The sequence below is a fragment of the Anomaloglossus baeobatrachus genome, chromosome 2 (assembly GCF_048569485.1).
Source record: "Anomaloglossus baeobatrachus isolate aAnoBae1 chromosome 2, aAnoBae1.hap1, whole genome shotgun sequence".
Classification (NCBI taxonomy): domain Eukaryota; kingdom Metazoa; phylum Chordata; class Amphibia; order Anura; family Aromobatidae; genus Anomaloglossus; species Anomaloglossus baeobatrachus.
The window spans coordinates 442,538,656-442,561,355 of record NC_134354.1 but is presented as its reverse complement, the minus strand read 5'-3'; the positions used below and the strand labels follow the sequence as shown (position 1 = coordinate 442,561,355).

The window sequence follows — 22,700 nt, the reverse complement described above, 5'->3', positions numbered from 1 at the left end:
TGGAACATTCTGCAATGGCCAAGTCAATCACCAGATCTTAACCCAATTGAGCATGCATTTCACTTGCTCAAATCCAGACTTAAGACGGAAAGACCCACAAACAAGCAAGACCTGAAGGCTGCGGCTGTAAAGGCCTGGCAAAGCATTAAGAAGGAGGAAACCCAGCGTTTGGTGATGTCCATGGGTTCCAGACTTAAGGCAGTGATTGCCTCCAAAGGATTCGCAACAAAATATTGAAAATAAAAATATTTTGTTTGGGTTTGGTTTATTTGTCCAATTACTTTTGACCTCCTAAAATGTGGAGTGTTTGTAAAGAAATGTGTACAATTCCTACAATTTCTAAAAGATATTTTTGTTCAAACCTTCAAATTAAACGTTACAATCTGCACTTGAATTCTGTTGTAGAGGTTTCATTTCAAATCCAATGTGGTGGCATGCAGAGCCCAACTCGCGAAAATTGTGTCACTGTCCAAATATTTCTGGACCTAACTGTACATGACCATTCTTGAAGAAAACCTGTTGGAGTCTGCAAAAGACCTGAGACTGGGACAGAGATTTGTCTTCTAACAAGACAATGATCCAAAACATAAAGCAAAATCTACAATGGAATGGTTCACAAATAAACGTATCCAAGTGTTAGAATGGCCAAGTCAAAGTCCAGACCTGAATCCAATCGAGAATCTGTTGAAAGAGCTGAAAACTGCTGTTCACAAACGCTCTCCATCCAACCTCACTCAGCTCGAACTATTTGCAAAGGAAGAATGGAAAAAATTTAAATCTCAATGTGCAAAACGGATATAGACATACCCCAAGCGACCTGCAGGTGTAATTGTAGCAAAAGATGGCGCTACAAAGTATTAACTTAAAGGGGACGAATAATATTGCACGCCCCCAATTTTCAGTTTTTTATTTTTTACAAAAGTTTAACATAAGCAATACATTTTGTTCTACTTCACAATTGTGTCCAACTTGTTGATTCTTCACCAAAGAAAAATTCAAGGGGGCCGAATACTTTTGCAAGGCACTGTATTTGATAACTATACATGCAATAGCATACTGTGGTTTGCCAGCGATTTAGAATAAGTATTTGGCGCCCACAAGCCCATGGACCCTTAGCACTGCCCGATTCTGTTGCACAGAGTACAATATGAAATCCCTTATTCCCCAAGTGCAAGTATTGAATTTGAAAAAAAATATTTCACACTCTTTAATTTTACAATTTTGCCATCTATTTTTTTCCACTATTTGCTCAAATATAACTTTAAATACAAATATATATTTTTTTAATTTTAATTTTTTTGGTTTTTTTTGTAAATATTTTATTTCTTTAGCCCTAAACGTAACTGAAAGCCTAACCCAATACCTACTCCTAATACTAACCCTAGCCCTAGTAATAACCCTAGCACTAAACTTTATCCCTAACCCTAGTTGCAATTGGAAAATAATGGGTGTAAAATTTATTGTAATGTTAGTGGAATTTTTTTGAGGGGGCACTTTTACATTTGGGACATCTCCCTCCAGCAGGTGTTTCTCTGCTCACAAAATTCCGAGTGAGAGTAGAGGCAGAAAGGAGCAGGAGAGCATATTCCAACCCATGTGTAGGGCACATTATTCTATACTTTCTTACTCGGCCTCTGTAATCTAGGCTGGTTATGCAGAGTGCAGAAGCTAATGTCAAACGTATGTTGACTGTTGCACTCAACATAAAAAAAAATTGTTTAAAAGAACTGAGAGTTCAGTGGTTGATACCTTTTAATGGCTAACTGAAAAGATGGTAATAATAGCAAGCTTTTGAGACTACTCAGGTCTCTTCATCAAGCTCAGTATAACACAAAATCTGAAGAATCACATATTTATACACAACAGGACATAGAATGGAGCAGTAAATAAGACAAGCTATGTAAAGCAGAACTATCACTATGGCAAGAGGACAAACTTTTGTGGCCATAAATATTGTAGTAGTTCATAGATAAGCAGTGTGAAAGTTTTATTGTCCTCTGATTGGGGTCTGGTCCAAAGCTAGATGGTCTGAGGAGCACCTTTCTTAATTGACGTAAACAGACATAAATCTATGTGACACATTCATTCCTGCTCTGAATGTGTCAAAGGTCATCATAAGTTTGTATTCCCAAACCCTTCTGTCTCTCTGGGACTAGAAATTTCCTTTCGATACCAGCAATTTCATGTCCATGATGCTGTGGTCTGGGTAAAGGTGCTCCTCAGACCATCTGGGGGCATCCTAGCTTTGGACCAGACCCCAATCAGAGGACAATAAAACTTTCACACTGCTTATGTATGAACTGCTACAATATTTATGGCCACAACAGTTTGTCCTCTTGCCATTATTACTATCTTTTCAGTTAGCCATTAAAAGGTATCAACCACTGAGAACTCTCAGTTCTTTTAAACAATTTGTTTATCTCTACTGGCTAACACGGTACAAAGATATATTTTACCTGCACTCAACAAAGAAACTTGGGGCATTGACCAAGATGGCAAAGCAGCAGTTGTCTCACTAGTGGGTCTGGATCAGTCCTTAAATTCATCACTAGAACCATCACCAGTACAGAAATACATCATCAGAACTAACATCATTCCTTAAATAATTACCAAAACCAATACCAGTACATTAATACAGCACCAAGCTTAGTACACCAATAAATTGTAATATTAGGTCAGATGACAGAAATACTTCATCAGAACCATTATAAGTACATGAATACATCACCAGAACCACATTAGAATATGAATATTGCACCAGAACCACCATCAGTACAGGAATCCATAACCGGAACTACTAGCCATAGAGAAATCGATCACCAGAACAACAAACAGTACAGAAATGTATCACTAGAACCACCAACAGTACAGAAATAAAGCACCGGAACTGCCAACAGTACAGGAATACATCACCACAACCATCATTAAATCAAGAATACTTAAATTCATTCCCAGAATTAACAACACAGAAATACCTCACCAAATTCACCATCAGAACCTGAATACATCACCAGAACTACCATCAGTCCTTAAATTCATCATCAGAGACATCACCAGTGCATGAATACAACACCAGAATTACCAGCAGTACCAAAATAAAGCACCAGAACCAATAACAGTGTATAAATACAAAACCTGAACCACAATCAGTACTGGAATCACTTGAACCAACATCAGTATAGAAATGCATAACAAGGAGGCCTCTGTGTGGATGAAGTAGGATGCGTTATCCACACAGAGCTCGGAAAGAGGACAGCTATGGAAGGAAGAGGCATCGGACAGAGAACTGTGATGCCCATCAAACCCAATCTCCCCACAGGTGGGCATAATAAAAGATTATTTTTTATGTTATAAAGCAGCCTGTTCACTCGAATATACAGCATTCTAGAATGCAGTATATAAGAGCTTACTGGTGGTGGCCGCAGTTTATAAGGGACAAATGTGGTGACAGGTTCCCTTTAAAAGAAGAAATATAGCAGAATATAGATAAAAAGGTCTGTTATTCAGGGATCTTCACTGTAAATTATTGCTCCTTAAAATGCAAGTGTCAAGATCAAAATGGAAGATTAAATATATTGAACGTGTCACTTACCAGCACAGATGATTCCAGCATCTTCATGGTGGCCACAGTTATGAATTCCCCAGCCAAGACTATAGCAAGCTGATAAGTATGATTCTGACCCATCACAATTCACATTGTCCAATAGTATTAGACCAGTCCCATAACCAAAGTAGGCATTACTTTTATAGTCCAGGGCTTCTCCACAGTTTATCTGTCTGCATACGACAACTGCATCCTTCATACCCCAGTCATCATCGCATATTGTCCCCCAGTTACCCTTGTAGAAGATTTCTACTCTCCCCTGACAGGAATCAGCTCCGTTGACCAATCTTATACTGCCATCTCCTGAAATGACATGCAAGTAAAAAATGTAATGGTTAATATATAGAATATAAGTAATGCAAACATAAAAAATTAACCAGAGTTCTCTTTTTTTTTTGAGAGAAAACGGTTACCGAGAAGGGTGTATATTATATATATATATATATATATATATATATATATATACACACACACACACACACACACACACACACACACACTATTGGGCATCTTTATCAATACAATCTGATTCTTAAAATGTAAACTTAGGCGAACTTAGTCTTAAAATGAATGATATTTATCATTGTGGCTTATTATATTCTCTTATATAGTACAACATATTCAATAGCACTTTACAAGCACTATTACCATCTTTTGGTATCCAAAGAGAATAGGCAGTCTATCATACATGGATAGACTTTTCACAAGGCATTCATTTTAGCAGGTCCCAAGATGTCCCCTTTCTTCCTTGTACAGGGATCTGGCCTTTGCTGAAAAGGCCCCTAGGTTGTGAGACAGAATGGCTGGAAGCTGGTGAAGTAAGTTCAGGGATAAGACATGTACATGTATAAATACTTACGAAGGACATTTTGTGAAGGTGTAGTGGAAGGTTTTGTGAGCGGACCCTTTTTACTAGGAGTTGGCAAAATCTCTGAAAGAGAAACAAATTTAATTTAGTAACAAAATCGATACTAATCTAAGATATGTTTAGCTACTACGAGGGGCTGCGGATAAGTCTTTGGCATCACATGAAAGCCTTATGTGCCTAATATATGTTTTCAAACTTTTGTGTTGTTTACTTATGGCAACAGTGTTCTACACACGTGGGAAAACAAAATGGCGAAGTCTAATGCGATATTCACAACAACTGAGAGCAGAGGAGTGATAAAATTCTTGTTTCTGCAAGGAAAGTCCGCAAAGGATGTTCTGTTCATGGTGATTTATCGTAGACATTGGGGGATCAATGTCCTTCACATTCCACAGTTAAGAACTGTGTTTCCAAATTTAAAACGGGCCACTTCAGCACCAATGATGAGGAGCATCCTGGACGACCGAGAGTGGTTGTTGTTCCGGAGCTTGTTGATGCTGTGCACAGTCTCATATTGGAGAATCAACAAATTTCAGCTAAAGCAATAGCAGACATCATGGGGATTTCCCGTGAACTTGCTTGAATCATTATCCATGAACATTTGGACATGAGGAAGCTATCTGCAAAGTGGGTCCCCAAATGTTTGACAACAGATCAGAAAAGCATGCGAGTGAAAACTTCCTGGTCCATTTGTCAGCGTTTATAGACTGATAAGAACTTCCTGGATTGACTGGTCACTATGGATGAAACCTGGACTTATTTGTATGACCCTGAAAACAAGGAGCAGTCAAAAGAGTGGAGGCACAGTGGTTCTCCTCATCCAAAGAAATTCAGGGTGCAAAAATCAGCCACTAAGAAGATGGCATCTGTGTTCTGGGATAAGGAGGACGTGCTGCTAGTGGAGTATCTTCAAAAGGGTTCCACCATCAATACAAAGTATTGCATTAAACTTTTGGACCAATTGAAGGCAGTTTTGAAGGCCAAAAAGTGTGGCAAGCTGTCCAAAGGAATCTTGTTCCTGTAAGACAACGCCACCGCTCACACTGCACAAGCGACCATGACAAAACTGGCAGAGCTGGGCTTCCAGCTGGTTGACCACCCACCTTATTCATCAGATCTAGCTCCCACCGACTATCATCTGTTTCCAAACCTGAAGAAACACCTCAAGGGTACCAAATTTCACACCATTTCTGATGCCATGGCTGCTACGGATGCCTGGTTTGAGGCACAACTGAAATCCTTCTTTTTGCTAGGCTTACAGAACTTGGAATACCAATGCAAGAAGTGTGTTGACATCAGTGGAGTGTATGTTCAATTAATGTAAAGTTTCATCATCCTATCTCGTTTTTTTCTGGGTAAAGCTAAAGACTTATCAGAAGCCTCTCGTAAATAACATAATAAAGACGTCTACTGGAGAAAAAGTGAGAACTCTACAATTGATCATGTCAATCTTAAAAATGTATTATTGCATTGAACAAGAGATGGCTTTAATGACCTCAGATGGAAATGTCAAATCTGTACTTACCTCTGGCATTTTTTTGCGGATTGGCTGGGGTATGGGGTTTCAACCCTGATAGCTCAGACATTAATCATTAAGCACCCTAAGAATCCCTTCAAATATATTTTAAATATTTACTTTTCATAACACCAATGTCGTTGAGAACTTCTTCAAATATGGATGTACATTTACATATATATACTATATATATATACACACACACACCGCATTTTTCGTTTTATAAGACGCACCAGATTATAAGACGCACCCCAAATTTAGAGACAAAAAAAGGTAAAAAAAATAAAAATGGGGTCTGTCTTATAATCCGGTGTTGTCTTACCAGACGGGGGCAGCAGTGGTGGTGAAGCAGGGTCACAGGAGGCAGAGGTTGTGCTGGCAGCCACGGCGGGCCAGTGGTGTCAGCCGCGGCGGGTCAGTAGCGTCAGCCGCGGCAGGTCAGTAGCGTCAGCCGCAGCGGGTCAGTAGCGTCAGCCGCAGTGGGTCAGTAGCGTCAGCCGCAGCGGGTCAGTAGCGTCAGCCGCAGCGGGTCAGTAGCGTCAGCCGCAGCGGGTCCGTGGTGGCAGTGGCGGCAGGCGCAGTGGCATCCATAGCGGCAGGCACGGCGGCATCTGTGGGGGCAGCCGCAGCGGGTCCGTGGAGGCAGCAGCGGCGGCGGGTGAGTGGTGGAGCAAGCCGGTGCAGTGAGGGTCCCAGTGTGTCCGCGGTCCCGGTTCAAATGATGGCACCTGGAGCGGCGCATGCGCAGATGGCGCTCTCATCCAAGGGCTCCATCTGAGCACACGCTGACTCCTAGAGCGACATGTGCGCAGATGGAGCTCTCATCCAAAAGCTCCATCTGAGCACGCGCTGACTCCCAGTGCCATCATTGAAACTACTACTGTATACACACTGGGACACCTTCAGCACAGCCACCCGCTCGAAGCACGCACGCACAGTGTGGCAGCCAGCAGGCAGCCTATCCGCCCACACGCACACACAGAGAGCCAACCGGTACTGACAGGCACCCGGCTGCCCGCCCGCACGCAGCCACAGGCACCCGGCTGCCCGCACACAGCCACAGGCACCCAGCCGCCCAAACGCACCCGGTCGCTGCACAGACAGCCCCCCTGTAAGCTATATTCGGAATTTAAGATGCACCCCTCAATTTCCTCCCAAATTTATGGGAGGAAAAGTGCGTCATATAATCCGAAAAATACGGTATACAGTCCCCGACAGAAGTTCTGTCACTTATCTATGTTATGTAAATAAAAGCTTATAACCTGACTTTAAATTCATTCATTGGTTTTATAAATTACTTTTTTGAAAGCTGAAACCCTCCCAAATTTGGTTTAGGTTATGAAAATAAAGTTGCTGCAAAGCTGAAATATTGATCATTTAATGAACACAGAAAGGTTAGATTTTGGCAAAACAAAGGTTTTGTCGCCCACAGAAAGTAATGTGAAATTCAAACAAATAATTAACTTCTAATACAAAGAGATGTTGCATAACATTGGTGAATGAAGTTGTGGTGCTATTAGAGCCATATTTAATATTTTGTCTGACTTCCATGAGTTGAAAGACTGCATCCATGCGGTTCAACAATGATTCATACAATGTATTCATGAAGTCATAAGGAATAGCAAAGAATGCAGTCTTACATGCCCCCCAGAGTTCATCTAGATTCTTTGGTTTTGTCTTCCAAGCTTCCTCTTTCATCCTACCACAAACATGCTCAATGATGTTCATGTCTGGTGACTGGTCTGGCCAGTCCTTGAGCACCTTGAACTTCTTTGCCAGGAGGAACTTTGTTGTAGAGATGGCTGTATGAGATGGAGCACCATCCTGCTGCAGAATTTGACCCCTTTTATGATTGGGAATGTAAGAGGTAGCTAATACTTCTTGATATTTTAGGCTATTGATATTGTCTTCAACCTTGAAAATGTTTCGCAAACCTCATACTAAATGGAACCCCAGACCATGAACTTTCCATCACCAAACTTAACTGTTTTCTGGATCCATACAAGTTCCAGTTGGTCTCCTGCATTATTTGCAGCGGCTGTGGTGTAATTCAACTGAAGATTCATCAGAGAAATCCACCTTCTGCCACTTTTCCAGCATCCATCTGTTTAGCAGGCTGTGGGACCTGGCAAATGCCACACGTTTTTTTAATTGCCTTTTGTTTAGTGTTGGCTTCTAAGCACTGATTTGACCATGGAGGCTATTTCGAGACAGAATCCTACAAACTGTTCTAGTTGACACAGGGACTTTTGGACCAGGCCTTTTGGAGCTCTGCTGCAGTGGAAGAGAGGCTGGCTTTGGATTTTCTAAACAACAAACGTTCCTCCTGAGCAGTTGTCTTACGTAGTCTGCCGGACCTGGGCTTGTCAAAAACATCTCCAGTCTCTTCAAATCTTTTTTTAATTCTTTGTACTTGACGCTGAGACACATTAAAGGTGCCAGCTACCTCTGCAGTGGAACTGGTCTTCAGCCTCTTGATAATCAAGGCTTTGGTCGCAGGGTGGATTTTTGGCATGTTGTCAGAGGTCAAGTTGCAGTTCAAGTGAAGGTCTGGGGTGCTGGGTTTCTTTTTATACACACCCAGTAATTAACTGATCATTTAGTGAGCACAAGTGAGAATGTAAACTAGGATTGGGCGCATTATATAACAAGGCGACAAAACTTTTGTCTTGCTAAAATCTGATGTGATGCCCTGGCAAAACCAGGTAGTCACATACTAGGCCCCTGCATAACACCATCCCTCACAGGGTCAGATACAGCCGACCTGAAACCCTAGTCACCCCCCTCAGGGCAAGACAGGTACACCAGTGGCGGGGCCAGGCGGTTAGGAAACGTCCACCTAGGGGTCTAGACAGCCCGGGACGGGAAAACAAGCAGTTCAAGAGTAGAGTTCAAGTTGAGAGGAGTGGAGGCTGGGGCTAGGTGTAGCTCCAGCAGACGAGAAGTTCAAGTTGAACGGTGCCAGGGTCGGAGCCCTGGTGCCTTGGCTAGGTGGCAGACAGTGGTCTCCGTCAGCAGATGATGGAAAGATGGCTTGGCAGATCCGAGGTGGACCGGGACAGGGTTGGAGCCTGCCGGTACAGACACCGGAGACCCGATCGGAAACCGTGCACAGAGGGGGTACTCGGATCCTGAAGCCAGGACCGGAACCAACGGCCTAGCTAATCAACCGATTGAGGGCAGGAATATAGGTCCTGTCCCAACCAAAGTCCCAAAAGCAGACAACCACCCACAAAGAGGGATAGGGCAACCGCCAGGGCCCATAGATCCTACAGGTCAGCGTCAGCGGGCATGGCTCCTCAGGTACACAAAAAGCCGGGAGCAGACTCCCATGTTCCATACCGGGAAGTCCAACACAAGCAAACACAGTGCGGAGGGAAAAGACGGTGACCACCAGCCCGGGTGGGGGACCAGAGTCCAACCTGCCGCGGCGGCTGGCCACGAGCACCTTGATTTACCAAAAGACTCGTGTGATTCATTTAATTGTGAGTAACCAAATATCCCCTGGTACGTCCGGGCGTGAAAGCCCTTGCCATCGCCATACCCTGGACAGAGACACTGGGCCCCGGGGCAACCATCCCTACCCACGGAGGGGTTAACATCCGGCTGCCACAACATCTCCCCCGGGTATCACACAACAGCAGCGGTGGTGTCCCACTTCACCACACACTGAGGGTGCGCGTCACAAACTGAATACGGCCAAGGCCGCACAACTACGTCCCCCTTTTCATTCGGCATGTCCGCATGAGCCCCAGGTCTGGAGGATCCCTCGAGCCACACAGCGGGTCCGGATCCGAGCAGCCTGGCTGCTGCAGGCATGGGGGTGGCACACCCCGAAACTTGGTGTCATGAACAGGATTGAAACCCATCCACCTACCTGGTAGAAATGCACCTTGAGTTGGACAGTCAGCGGTGATACGTTGAAAAATTTCCAGAAGTCGCCATTTTGCCGCCATTTTTAGGTGCGAAAAACTACAGCCCAGTGTCTTCTCCCCCGAGAAAGGGCGCAAAGCTGAACACCCGCCCCCTGGGAACACGGCCGGAAGGAAACAACACCCTGAGGCCGAAAACTAAACTAACCTGCCGCACAAGGGAGTGCTTGCAAATGACTAAGGGGGGCGGGAGAAGAGTCTGCAGCATGTGACCCGAGCAGATAAAGCAAAAAGGAGAAAACAGTACACATAATAGAGGCGCACATCAGGATCATGCAATATTCAAATATAATAAATTTTTATTGGGTCAAAAAGAAAAGACAAGGACATCATAAAAACCTTTAAAATACACATATAACATATGACCTCAAGGATACTCCAATTGAAATAAATTGCATTCCATGTGGATAAACAGATAGTAGTTCAATCAACAATATATAACATGCAAAACACCTTCTTGATCAAAAGATGAGGACAAATACCTAGTAAGACAATTAATACTAAGGTAGTATATAACGTGAAGAGAGCCCTCAAATTGGTAGTTACACAGTTATAACATGACTGAGGACTGCGTCCATATTAATAGTATGCACATCCGGCCCCTCCAATGCTACCCTTGTACTATAGCTATAGCAATATAGATTATATATGACAGTGTGAGCAGGGCCGGCGTCAGCACCCGGCAAACCCGGGCAAATGCCGGGGCCCTGGAGAGCCGGGGGGGCCCACTCGGCCTCGTCAGTTCTCCTGTCCCTTGGCCGGGGCCCACTCGCCTTTACAGTTCTGCGGTCCCCGGCCGAGTTCCGGGGACCGCAGTCCTCGGCAGCAATCTGCGGCGCCGTCACTTTAAGGCGCGCAGACATCCTCGTTTGAATTTCACCTGTGGGCGGAGCTACCGCCTTCTCAGTCCCACAGATGAAGGAGGCGAGCTTCTGTCCGGCGCTGTGTGGGCCCCCTCTCCACCGTGACCTAATCGGGTAAGTGCCCTCCCCGCCTCCCCATTATAGGCCCCGGTGAGCTGCTTCTACCCCCTGGATGTATGCCCTGGCCCCTGCCAATGCCCCCACCCGCCGATTCCGCGGGTGTGGGCCCCGCCGAGCCGCGGGTGCTGGCCCCGCCGAGCCGCGGGTGTGGGCCCTGCCGAGCCGCGGGTGCTGCCAGTGCCGCGGGTGCTGGCCCCGCCGAGCCGCGGGTGTGGGCCCTGCCGAGCCGCGGGTGCTGCCAGTGCCGCGGGTGCTGTACCCGCCGAGCCGCGGGTGCTGCCGCTGGTGCTGTCCCCGCCAAGCCTCGGGTGTGGGCCCCACAGAGCAGCAGAGTTGTGTGCATTTGTCTGAATGTAGCAGAGTTGTATGTGTTTGTCTGAATGTAGCAGAGTTGTATGTGTTTGTCTGTATGTAGCAGAGTTGTATGTGTTTGTCTGTATGTAGCAGAGTTGTATGTGTTTGTCTGTATGTAGCAGAGTTGTATGTGTTTGTCTGTATGTAGCAGAGTTGTATGTGTTTGTCTGTATGTAGCAGAGTTGTATGTGTTTGTCTGTATGTAGCAGAGTTGTATGTGTTTGTCTGTATGTAGCAGAGTTGTATGTGTTTGTCTGTATGTAGCAGAGTTGTATGTTTGTATGTAGCAGAGTTTGTGTGTGTGTTTGTCTGTATGTAGCAGAGTTTGTGTGTGTGTTTGTCTGTATGTAGCAGAGCTGTATGTGTTTGTATGTAGCAGAGTTGTATGTGTTTGTCTGTATGTAGCAGAGTTGTGTGTGTGTGTGTCTGTCTGTATGCAGCAGACTTGTGTGTGTGTGTGTCTGTAAGTGTATATGACTGTATATATTTGTCTGTTTATATGTATTTTTGTGAGTTTGTCTTTAAATATGTATATGTTCGTATCGGTGTCTGTGTGTGGATGGGGCCCACTGGGACTCTTCCGCCCGGGGCCCACAAAAACCTGGAGCCGGCCCTGAGTGTGAGACACAATGATCAATCAAAGAGTGGCCAAATACTAGGTAAGTTGGATATAATTGCATGAAAAGAGAACGCATAGCATCAGATAAAATACGTGGAACAACAAGTCCCAGCCAGGGAATTTCACTATGCTCATGCAGCCAGGGACCGCAGATCACACTAGTTGTTTCTGTGATCTATGGCCAAAGTGCCAGAGATGCCTGGGCTGGCAAGACTGTGAATACAAGGAGAGTGCACAGCTCTCCACCCATACAAAGTGCAAGGAGAATCACAAAGTCCATTAATCATACAAGCAGTATGGGCGCAAAATAAGCGCATTTACCAGCCGGGCCCGGCGCACTCAAAGAAAGGTATGCATGAATCGTACAAAGAGTAAAAGTGGGGTCAGGAAACGGCCCAACGCGTTGCGCTGACTAGCAGCTTCGTCAGGGGAGGTGTAAGACAAAGGACCCACCACACATATATATATATACACAGATAATGATTAGGTGATTACCTGCCAATTGCCGTTAAATTAATTACAGCTGCCTGAAGCCACTGGGTGCCCCAGCGGTCTGCTAATAGGGAAGCGAGCGATCGCACAGTGCATGATGGTGCCTGTGCAGACAAAACCGGAAGTCCAAGGGTGCACGTGACGACACAGTAGCCACGTGCACACAACCAGGGAATGGAGCATGTAAACAGATCGTAATGCGCATGCGCGAGCCGTGCATGGTAGAAGGCGTCCCTCCCAGCAGCACAGGCAGATCTAACGCAGCATATAGAGTTCAGGGAGATGGATATACACGAGCACAAGTGCCAGAGCAAACAAGAATCTGCGTTCGAATCCAGACATTATACAGATAAATATTCCTAAGGGTAAATAGAGGTGGATCTGTAAGTACCAACTAAATCTATGATTAGGGAAGATAAGTAGATGAAAATAGGGATATATAGTTTTTAGAAAGAAACCTCCGTGCCAGACTCAATGGTAAATATGGACAATCTATACTACAGGCATAATTGAGGAAAAAACAGTGATCTTCAGGTGGACATATAATAAGTGTCATCACGAGCTTAATAATACATATAAGATCAAAATTCAAGTGAACATAGTGTATTTAAGCTCAATAATAGAGTGCCACAGGACCAGATAAAATTTGACCATGGGTTGACTCATATCATATTTCTGAAATAATCAGAGACAGAAACGGACACTACAATCCACTCGCACTGCCCTTTCTGATATATCAGGACAAAAAGTAGAGGGCATAAATCGTGTATACCGGCATAATGTCCAGTCACAAATAATATATAGGTCCCGGTAGACGTCAACCCCCAAGGTTCATCACAGGTTCTATTGCTGGATTCACTCTTGATCTCTTCCCTCCACTTTTTCACTGATCATAGTTTGATCTCTTATTCTGTTGAAACATCCCTTGCCGTTATCTTCATGTTGTAGACAATACATAACGCCAGATCTTAATTCAATGCCATCAGAAGGTGAACTGCAAAGGAACAACAGTCAAGAACATAATGAGCCAATTCTCCAGGAATAAACACCAACAACCGAGCAGATAAAGGGCAGAGACGACAGGACTCTGCTACCCTTTTGTTCCTGGACACCAACAGAGAAAGATGGCAGACCAGTCTGGCAAACCAGCAGTGGAGGAACCCGTGCCCGGAACAGCTGACTGGGTGGAAGCCCAGACAGAATGCATGTGCAGCAAGATCCAGGCTCAGGCTAACTTCTTGCTGAAGCGATGGACGGCCGAGATGGCGGAGTTGGCTGCACCCGTTCGGGCGTGTGAAGTGGAGGCGACCTCGGAGGAGCAGGAAAGCGAGCCACGCCCCTATGTCGAACCGGGACCGGCCCATCAGGCCAAGGGGCCCGATCTGTCCACGTCCGCCACGCCGCTTCCCTTGCTGCCCGTACCTGTAGCCGACACCCCGCTCGGTCCCCGTTCCATCTGCCTGTGAGGACCCGCCAGTGGAATCATCAGGCTGTGAGCACGACACCGCCCCGGCACCCGTACCAGCTCCACGCCAGACCAAAGCCCAGAAGACGTCCTCTCCGGTCCCGAGCCAAGCCGCAACCACGATGATGGCCCCGACAGTCCGCCCGACCGGAAGTCGGCCCGACCGAGGCGGCGCCCGACCGGAAGTCGGCAGCGGCTGAGACGCCGACCGCTCCCCAGTTCCCAGTCCCGGCTGAGGTGCAGCAGGGATGCACCTGAAGGGCAGCAGAGCGGGCCACGACACAGCAGAGCCTTCCATTGCCAGTGGTGCCGGTCGTAGCCGGCACAGAGTGTGTCCGGCTGGGCTTGGACCCCGCGCGGGTGGAAGCCGAGTATGAGGCCGGTGCCCCGTATTGGAAGCGGCAGCAGCGCCAGCTGAAGAAGGAGATCGCGCCCCGGGAGAAGAGAAAGCCGGAGGTGCTGTCCCGGACATACACCGATAAGGACCACCTCTGGAACGCCACATTCCGGGTGCGCGGCCCAACATTTCAAGGGCAAGTCTGGCACTTCAATGCCCAGAGAGGATGGGGCTTCATAAATGAGCCAGGCCTGGAGGCCGAGATCTTTGTATCCCGGAGGGATGTCGCCCCTCATCTGCCCGTTGCCCACCCGGATCGAGACCTGGAACCCGGAAAATGGTCTCGTACACCCAGCACTGTGGAGAGAGGTGGTGGTTCACCCACGATGTGAAAAAGTGGGTAAAAATGGGTGACCAGCTGCACACCCACCCCTCTCCACCATCTTTACCTGATTAAAAGTTAAGGTAGCAGAACCCCGGCTAACTTAGTTATACCAGTCCCCGTTGGGACTGTGCACCGTTCCTGAAGTTTCAAAATTTTAAAAATGGACCATGGCTTTGGACTGGAAAGCCAACCCAAAAACTATTGGGCCTTGTAAATAGTCCCTGACCAACCTTCTCACCCTGCTGCAGTCTCTGGAGAGGCTGATTGGAGGAAGAGCCTGCGGTAGAGTTGTCCGAGGGCCAGTCACCACCAAAACCGGTGACTACCCTCCAGGCCAGGGGTCCCCTGGACGTGGGACCCTTGAGATAAGCAAAGATGGTTGACCTGAGGGAGACCAACATCCAACACCGCGGAGACACTATCACGTGTTTCTCAACACAGTGATTCTAGAGCAATGCCCCCAGGGAAATATTCAAAACAAGAAAGCCTGCGGAGACACCATCACATGTTTCTCATCGCTGGCAGGAAACTAGTCAGGTCTTGCACCGGGAAGGAACAACCACGAGAAGGGCAGTCTCCTGTCAAGGAAACCACTTATGCCAAACATGGTATCCATCCACAGACAGCTGTTTTGAGGTATTTGCCCCTCATCAGTGTGGAGTAGGAAACTGGCTAGTGGGAGCAATGCCTAGTAGAAGACTACATAAGCAAGGATGGTTGACCTTAGGGAGACCAACATCCAACACCGCGGAGACACCATCACGTGTTTCTCAACGCAGTGATTCTAGAGCAATGCCCCCTGGGAAAATTTCCTACTCTACACTGATGAGGGGCAAATACCCCGAAACAGCTGTCTGTGGATGGATACCATGTTTGGCATTAGTGGTCTCCTTGACTGGAGACTGCCCTTCCCGTGGTTGTTCCTTCCCAGTGAAAGACTTGGCTAGTTTCCTGCCAGCATTGGGAAACATGTGATGGTGTCCCTGCAGGCTTTCTTGTTTTGAATATTTCCCAGGGGGCATTGCTCTAGAATCCCTGCGCTGAGAAACACGTGATGGTGTCTCCGCGGTGTTGGATGTTGGTCTCCCTAAGGTCAACCATCCTTGCTTATGTAGTCTTCTACTAGGCATTGCTCCCACTAGCCAGTTTCCTACTCCACACTGATGAGGGGCGAATACCCCAAAACAGTTGTCTATGGATGGATACCATGGTGGCATAGGTGGTCTTCTTGATTGGAGACTGCCCTTCCCATGGTTGTTCCTCCCGGTGAAAGACCTGGCTAGTTTCCTGCCATTGTTGAGAAACATGTGATGGTATCACCGCGGGCTTTCTTGTTTGGAATATTTCCCAGGGGGCATTGCTCTAGAACAGGGGTGGGGAACCTTTTTTCTGTCGGGGGCCATTTGGAAACTTCTACCAACCTTCGGGGGCCGCACAAAATTATCAATGTTTAAATGACCCTGCTATATTGGGTGAAGCAATTCATTAACTGGGGGCATGGGGCTGGGGGCACAGACACCACACGCGGGGCTGGGGGCACAGACATCACTGGGGGGAGGCACAGACATCACTGGGGGGGGGCTGCACACAGGACTGGGGGGGTGCACACAGGACTGGGGGGTGCACACAGGACTGGGGGGTGCACACAGGATTGTGTGGGGGTGCACACAGGACATTGGGGGGCTGCACACAGGACTGGGGGAGGGGTGCACACAGGATTGGGGGGGTGCAAACAGGACTACTGGGTGATGGGCTGCACACAGGACATTGGGGGGCTGCACACAGGACTGGGGGAGGGGTGCACACAGGACATTGGGGGGCTGCACACAGGACTGGGGGAGGGGTACACACAGGACATTGGGGGGCACACTGCGCTGAGAGTTTCATGCAACTCTGGGGGAGAAGGTTTACAGAACTGGTGTGGGGAGGCACAAAGCATTGGGCAGGGCACATAGCAGCAGAGGGTCGGCGCTGGACTCACAGCAGCATTGCATTCACATCACCGGAGTGCAGGAGCCGGACACACTGCATCATCAGAAGGAGAAGGCAGGCACTGATCTCCGGAGGGCAGGGGGCGGACACAGAACGCTGGAAGCTGTGAGGCTGCTGTGGACCCACCCACAATTGGCACTGGCCGACGGGAGAACACATTGCAGCACAAACAGCAATGTGTGCATTTAAAGGGCCGGCGGCAGCAAGACCGCGGTGACAGCACCAGCACTGCCTCCCCCGGGAATCTGCCCGGGGGCCACATAAAAGGTCATGGCGGGCTGCATGCGGCCCGCGGGCCGGAGGTTCCCCACCCCTGCTCTAGAATCACTGCATTGAGAAAAACGTGATGGTGTCTCCACGGTGTTGGATGTTGGTCTCCCTAAGGTCAACCACCCTTGCTTATGTAGTCTTCTACTAGGCATAGCTCCCACTAGCCAGTTTCCTACTCCACACTGATGAGGGGCAAATACCCCAAAACAGCTGTCTGTGGATGGATACCATGTTAGGCATAGGTGGTCTACTTGACTGGAGGCTGCCCTTCCCATGGTTGTTCCTTCCCAGTGAAAGACCTGGCTAGTTTCCTGCCAGCATTGAGAAACATGTGATGGTGTCTCTGCAGGCTTTCTTGTTTTGAATATTTCCCAGAGGGCATTGCTCTAGAATCACTGCGTTGAGAAACCGTGATGTTATCTCCGCGGTGTTGGATGTTGGTCTCCCTAAGCTCAACCACCCTTGCTTATGTAGTCTTCTACTAGACATTTCTCCCACTAGCCAGTTTCCTACTCCACACTGATGAGGGGCAAATACCCTGAAACAGCTGTCTGTGGATGGATACCATGTTTGGCATAGGTGGTCTCCTTGACTGGAGACTGCCCTTCCTGTGGTTGTTCCTTCCCGGTAAAAGACCTTGCTAGTTTCCTGCCATTGTTGAGAAACATGTGATGGTGTTTCCGCAGGCTTTCTTGTTTTGATTATTTCCCAGGGGGCATTGCTCTAGAATCACTGTGTTGAGAAACACGTGATGGTGTCTCCGCGATGTTGGTCTCCCTAAGGTCAACCATCCTTGCTTATGTAGTCTTCTACTAGGCATTGCTCCCACTAGCCAGTTTCCTACTCCACACTGAAGAGGGGCAAATAACCCAAAACAGTTGTCTGTGGATGGATACCATGTTTGGCATAGGTGGTCTCCTTGACTGGAGACTGCCCTTCCCGTGGTTGTTCCTTCCCAGTGAAAGACCTGGCTAGTTTCCTGCCAGCGTTGAGAAACATGTGATGGTGTCTCTGCAGGCTTTCTTGTTTTGAATATTTCCCAGGGGGCATTGCTCTAGAATCACTGCGTTGAGAAACATGTGATAGTGTCTCCACGGTGTTGGATGTTGGTCTCCCTAAGGTCAACCAATCTTGCTTATGTAGTCTTCTACTAGGCATTGCTCCCACTAGCCAGTTTCCTACTCCCCACTGATGAGGGACAAATACCCTAAAACAGCTGTCTGTGGATGGATACCATATTTGACATTGGTGGTCTCCTTGACTGGAGACTGCCCTTCCCATGGTTGTTCCTTCCCGGAGAAAGACCTGGCTAGTTTCCTGCCAGCGTTGAGAAACATGTGATAGTGTCTCCGTAAGCTTTCTTGTTTTGGACCCTTGAGATAGACTGCCGGGTAAGGAACTTTTTACCCGGCCCGTAAGGGCAAAACCCGGACCTGTCCTGGACTTGGGCAAGGGGTGCGCACCAGTGCTTAGCGGTGGCACCAGGGGGCATGTTGTTTTTGGTGGGGGTGCGGTGAGAAGGACCTGACCTGTCCCGTCCCGGTTTAAGTGTGTAACGTTTAAGCAATATGCCTCCCGTAAGGAAAGAAAGAAACCAATGTATTTAATGTTAGTATACTTGTAAACTGTTCCTTTTTCTATTTCCAGTTCCTGTTAAATAAATGTTGGTGGTCGGACAGCTCGCGGACGGTCTGTATTAAACCAAGGGGGAATGTGACGCCCTGGCAAATCCAGGTAGTCACACACTAGTCCCCCGCATAACACCATCCCTCATAGAGTCACATACAGCCGACCTGAAACCCTAGTCACCCCCCGAAGGGCAAGACAGGCACACCAGTGGGCAGAACCCGGCTGCTGCGGGTGTGGCGGCGGCACACTGACCTTTCTGTGTTCATTAAATGATCAATATTTCAGCTTTGCAGCAACTTTACTTTCATAACCTAAACCAAATATGGGAGGGTTTAAGCTTTCAAAAGAGTAATTTATGAAACCAATGGATGAATTTAATGTCAGGTTATAAGCTTTCACTTAAATAACATGGATAAGCGGCAGAATATCTGTCAGGGACTATATATATATATGTACAGTACAGACCAAAAGTTTGGACACATCTTCTCATCTGTAGAACAACTATTAAGACAAGACTTTGTGCAGCAGGCCTTCATGGTGAAATAGCTGCTAGGAAACCACTGCTAAGGAGAGGCAACAAGCAGAAGAGACTTGTTTGAGCTAAAGAACACAAGGAATGGACATTAGACCAGTGGAAATCTGTGCTTTGGTCTGATGAGTCCAAATTTGAGATCTTTGGATCCAACCACCGTGTCTTTGTAGAAAAGGTGAACGGATGGACTCTACATGCCTGGTTCTTACCATGAAGCATGGAGAAGGAGGTGTGGGGGTGCTTTGCTGCTGACACTGTTGGGGATTTATTCAAAATTGAAGGCATACAGAACCAGCATGCCTACCACAGGATCTTGCAGTGGCGTGCTATTCCATCTGGTTTTCGTTTAGTTGGACCATCATTTATTTTTCAACAGGACAATGACCCCAAACACAACTCCAGGCTGTGTAAGGGCTATTTGACTAAGAAGGAGAGTGATGGGGTGCTACGTCAGATGACCTGGTCTCCACAGTCACCAGACCTGAACCCAATTGAGATGGTTTGGGGTGAGCTGGACCGCAGAGTGAAGGCAAAAGGGCCAAGTGCTAAGAATCTCTGGGAACTCCTTCAAGACTGTTGGAAGACCGGTGACTACCTCATGAAGCTCATCAAGAGAATGCCAAGAGTGTGCAAAGTAGTAAGCAAAGCAAAAGGTGGCTACTTTGAAGAACCTAGAATATAAGACATATGTTCAGTTGTTTCACACTTTTTTAAGTATTTCATTCCACATGTTTTAATTCATAGTTTTGATGCCTTCAATGTGAATCTACAATTTTTAGAGTCATGAAAATAAAGAAAACTCTTTGAATGAGAAGGTGTGTCCAAACTTTTGGTTTGTACTGTATATATATATATATATATATATATATACATATACATATATATATATACACACACACAGCAAGTGAAATAAGTATTGAACACGTCACCAATATTATGTAAATTTATTTCTAAAGGTGCTATTGACATGAATTTCTCGCCACAAGTCGCTTACAGCCCATCCGATCTACACAGGAAAGGTAATTAAACCATAAATGTCTATAAATGTAGTGATGTATAATAATAAGAAGAAATGACATTGGGAAAAAATTTTGAACACTTACTGAAATGTATTTAATACTTTGTACAAAAGATTTTGTTGGTAATGACAGCTTTAAGATGCCTCCTGTTTAAACAAACTAGTCTCATGTGATAATGGCTCATTCTTCCACACAAACAGACTTCAAATCCTGAAGGCTCCATTGGGCTCTTTCTATGAATTCTGAGATTTAGTTCCATCCATAAATTTTTCATTGGATTCAGGTCAGGTGATTGGCTGTACCATTCTAGCAGCTTTCATTTCTTTTTCTGAAATCAATTGACATTTTCCTTGGCTGTGTTTTTGGGATCATTGAAATCTATCTGTGATTAGAAAGCAAGCCTTCCACTTAGTGAAAAATAATATCTAGTTCAATGTCTGGCCTATAAAAAGGTATCTCATTACCCAGATGCCACACAAGAAACATCTTGTGATTAGAGTTGAGCGATGTTTGAGGCTCGAGGTTCGCCAATTTTATGTTTGAGTGTAGAGCTGATCGAACGGCCAATAATCCAGGGCCGGCGGATCACTAACAGATTTAAAAAAGAATCCGATCCGCTCCGGAATCCGGTGCCCATATAAGTCAATGGGGTCCGGAATCTGGAGAGTAAAAATGTTTGTGGAGGCGCTAGGGGGGCTAGGAGCGAGCGCGGCATACTCACCGGGGCGCTGTCATGGCGGCACACTCCTTCCGGGTCACGCTATTTTCTTCCGGAGCTGACAATTCAATATTCATGGTTTTCCCCGCCCACCGGCATGTGTTGGTTGCAGCTAGACATGCCCCATCCTGAGTGGCAGCGTGTCAGCTAACTGCAACCAATCACAGGCGCCAGGACGGCCGGTGAGTGGGGAAAGTAGTGCACTGTCTGTCAGTTCAGTTCACGGTGGTAAACACTCGGCAGCACAGGTATAGCGCGCGGCTGCAGCCCCCGCTGTCGCGCTGTATCTGTGCTGTGTATACAGTGACCAGAGTCACACGTGCGAGGCTGCCGGGTGCTGCCATGGCAGACTCGCATGAGCCCCTTGCATGTGTGATTCCGGTGAAAGTAAAAAAAAAAAAAACGACGTGCGGTCCCCCTTATTTTCATCCCCAGCCAAGATAACGCCGGCTGGGGGCTGGTATATCCTCAGCCCGCAGCCGTCCGGTAGTGCCACATCTGTTAGATGCGACCATACCGGTGTGCGCTACTGGCTCTTCCCGCTGGCATGATGCGGTGCCAGTCAGGGTAAGAGCAGGGGTTAGCAGCGGCGCACGGCTGCTGCTAAACCCTAGGTTTGTGTGATGGCGCAGGAGTCTATCAGATACCTGCATCACACAAACCTGGAAGTAACAGTAAATAAACACAAACACAGACACACAGAAAAATCCTTTATTTGAAATAAAGTACAAAACACTCCTCCTTCACCACTTTATTAAGCCCCAAACACCCTGCAGCTCCAACGTAATCCACAGGAGAAGTCCCGCGGCGACACATCCGACTCTGCTACATCTCAGAGCGAGCAGCTATAGAGCACGGCTACCCGCTCTGAGTGCAGCCCATTTCTGAGCCGCGATAAGCGATGACCGTGGCAGAGACTGTCACAGGCTGGAGGACGCGTCAGCCAGGAACCAACCACAGCTGAGAGGACGGCCGGTGGGCGGGGAAAACACGGAAGATGTGTGATTGTGTGCACAGCACAGGAAGTGAAAGCACGACTCGGAAGCAGTGTGCCGCCATGACAGAGTCTCGGTAAGTATGAAGCGCTCATTTATTTATTGTTTTTTTTCCATTTTTATTAATTGCCGATTCCGGATCGTGCAGCCGGAATCCCGCTCCCGGGTCCGGCCCGGGGATAGCGCTGAAACCGCGCAGATCCGGACGTTTACAGTCCGGATCCGCTCAGCACTATTTGAGTGACTTTGGGGGGTGTTCGAGCTCGAGCTCGAACTCGAGCTTTTTGCTAAAAGCTCAACAGTTCGAGTTACGTTCGAGAACGGTTCGATCAACAAAACGCCTAGCTAGTTACTAGTTGGCTTTTCACTGTAATAGTGTGAGTCACTGTGAATCACACTATTACCAAATTTCAGTGTATAGTGTGCTGGGGGGGGACGGGGTTTAGATCTGTGCTGCTGCTGAGTGCTGAGAATGCCGATCGCCATTTTTTTTTTTTTCCTAACCACGCGTACAGTGGGGCGGGCCAGGCTGTCAGCAAATCACAGAGACACATACAGCTTAGTGGATTTTTGCCAGACAAGCAAGGGCATGTGTCATAGGCTGTGCATGTCACATGTCCTTGCCTTATAAGATACGGCCATTTTCCACGTCGCCGCCATTATCTGTCTTCTGCGTGTGGGTGACAGTCACCGCTCCCGATGCTGCTGCTGCTGTGTGCGCTATAAAGATACAGTGCAATCTACACAGCGCTTTAGGGATTAGGGTCTGCTGGTTATTTCAGCCCTTTTCAAGGCTGATTTACAGGCGTTCATAGCCATAGCTGCTAGGCAGGTCCGTGCAAATGCTATGTAGGGCTTTAGATAACAGCGTCTGCCTACCTCAACTCAGGAAATTCCTTGCAACATTTTTTCATTAGCAGGGATAGAAAGTGAGGCTTCATTTGCTTTCCACTGACCCACAGCAACTGGGCATTGTACACACCTGACCAT

General features: G+C 47.2%; 1 protein-coding gene across 1 annotated transcript in view; it reads right to left on the bottom strand.

The window, feature by feature from the left end:
• Window positions 1-22,700, bottom strand: part of SSC4D (scavenger receptor cysteine rich family member with 4 domains) — a 256,419-nt gene that overhangs the window by 16,792 nt on the left and 216,927 nt on the right. The window contains exons 4-5 of the mRNA XM_075336278.1: window positions 4,464-4,535; window positions 3,593-3,907 (exon numbers count right to left, since the gene is read on the bottom strand). Of these exons, the coding sequence (XP_075192393.1) occupies window positions 3,593-3,907; window positions 4,464-4,535 (387 nt within the window). The remainder of the gene's footprint in view (window positions 1-3,592; window positions 3,908-4,463; window positions 4,536-22,700) is intronic.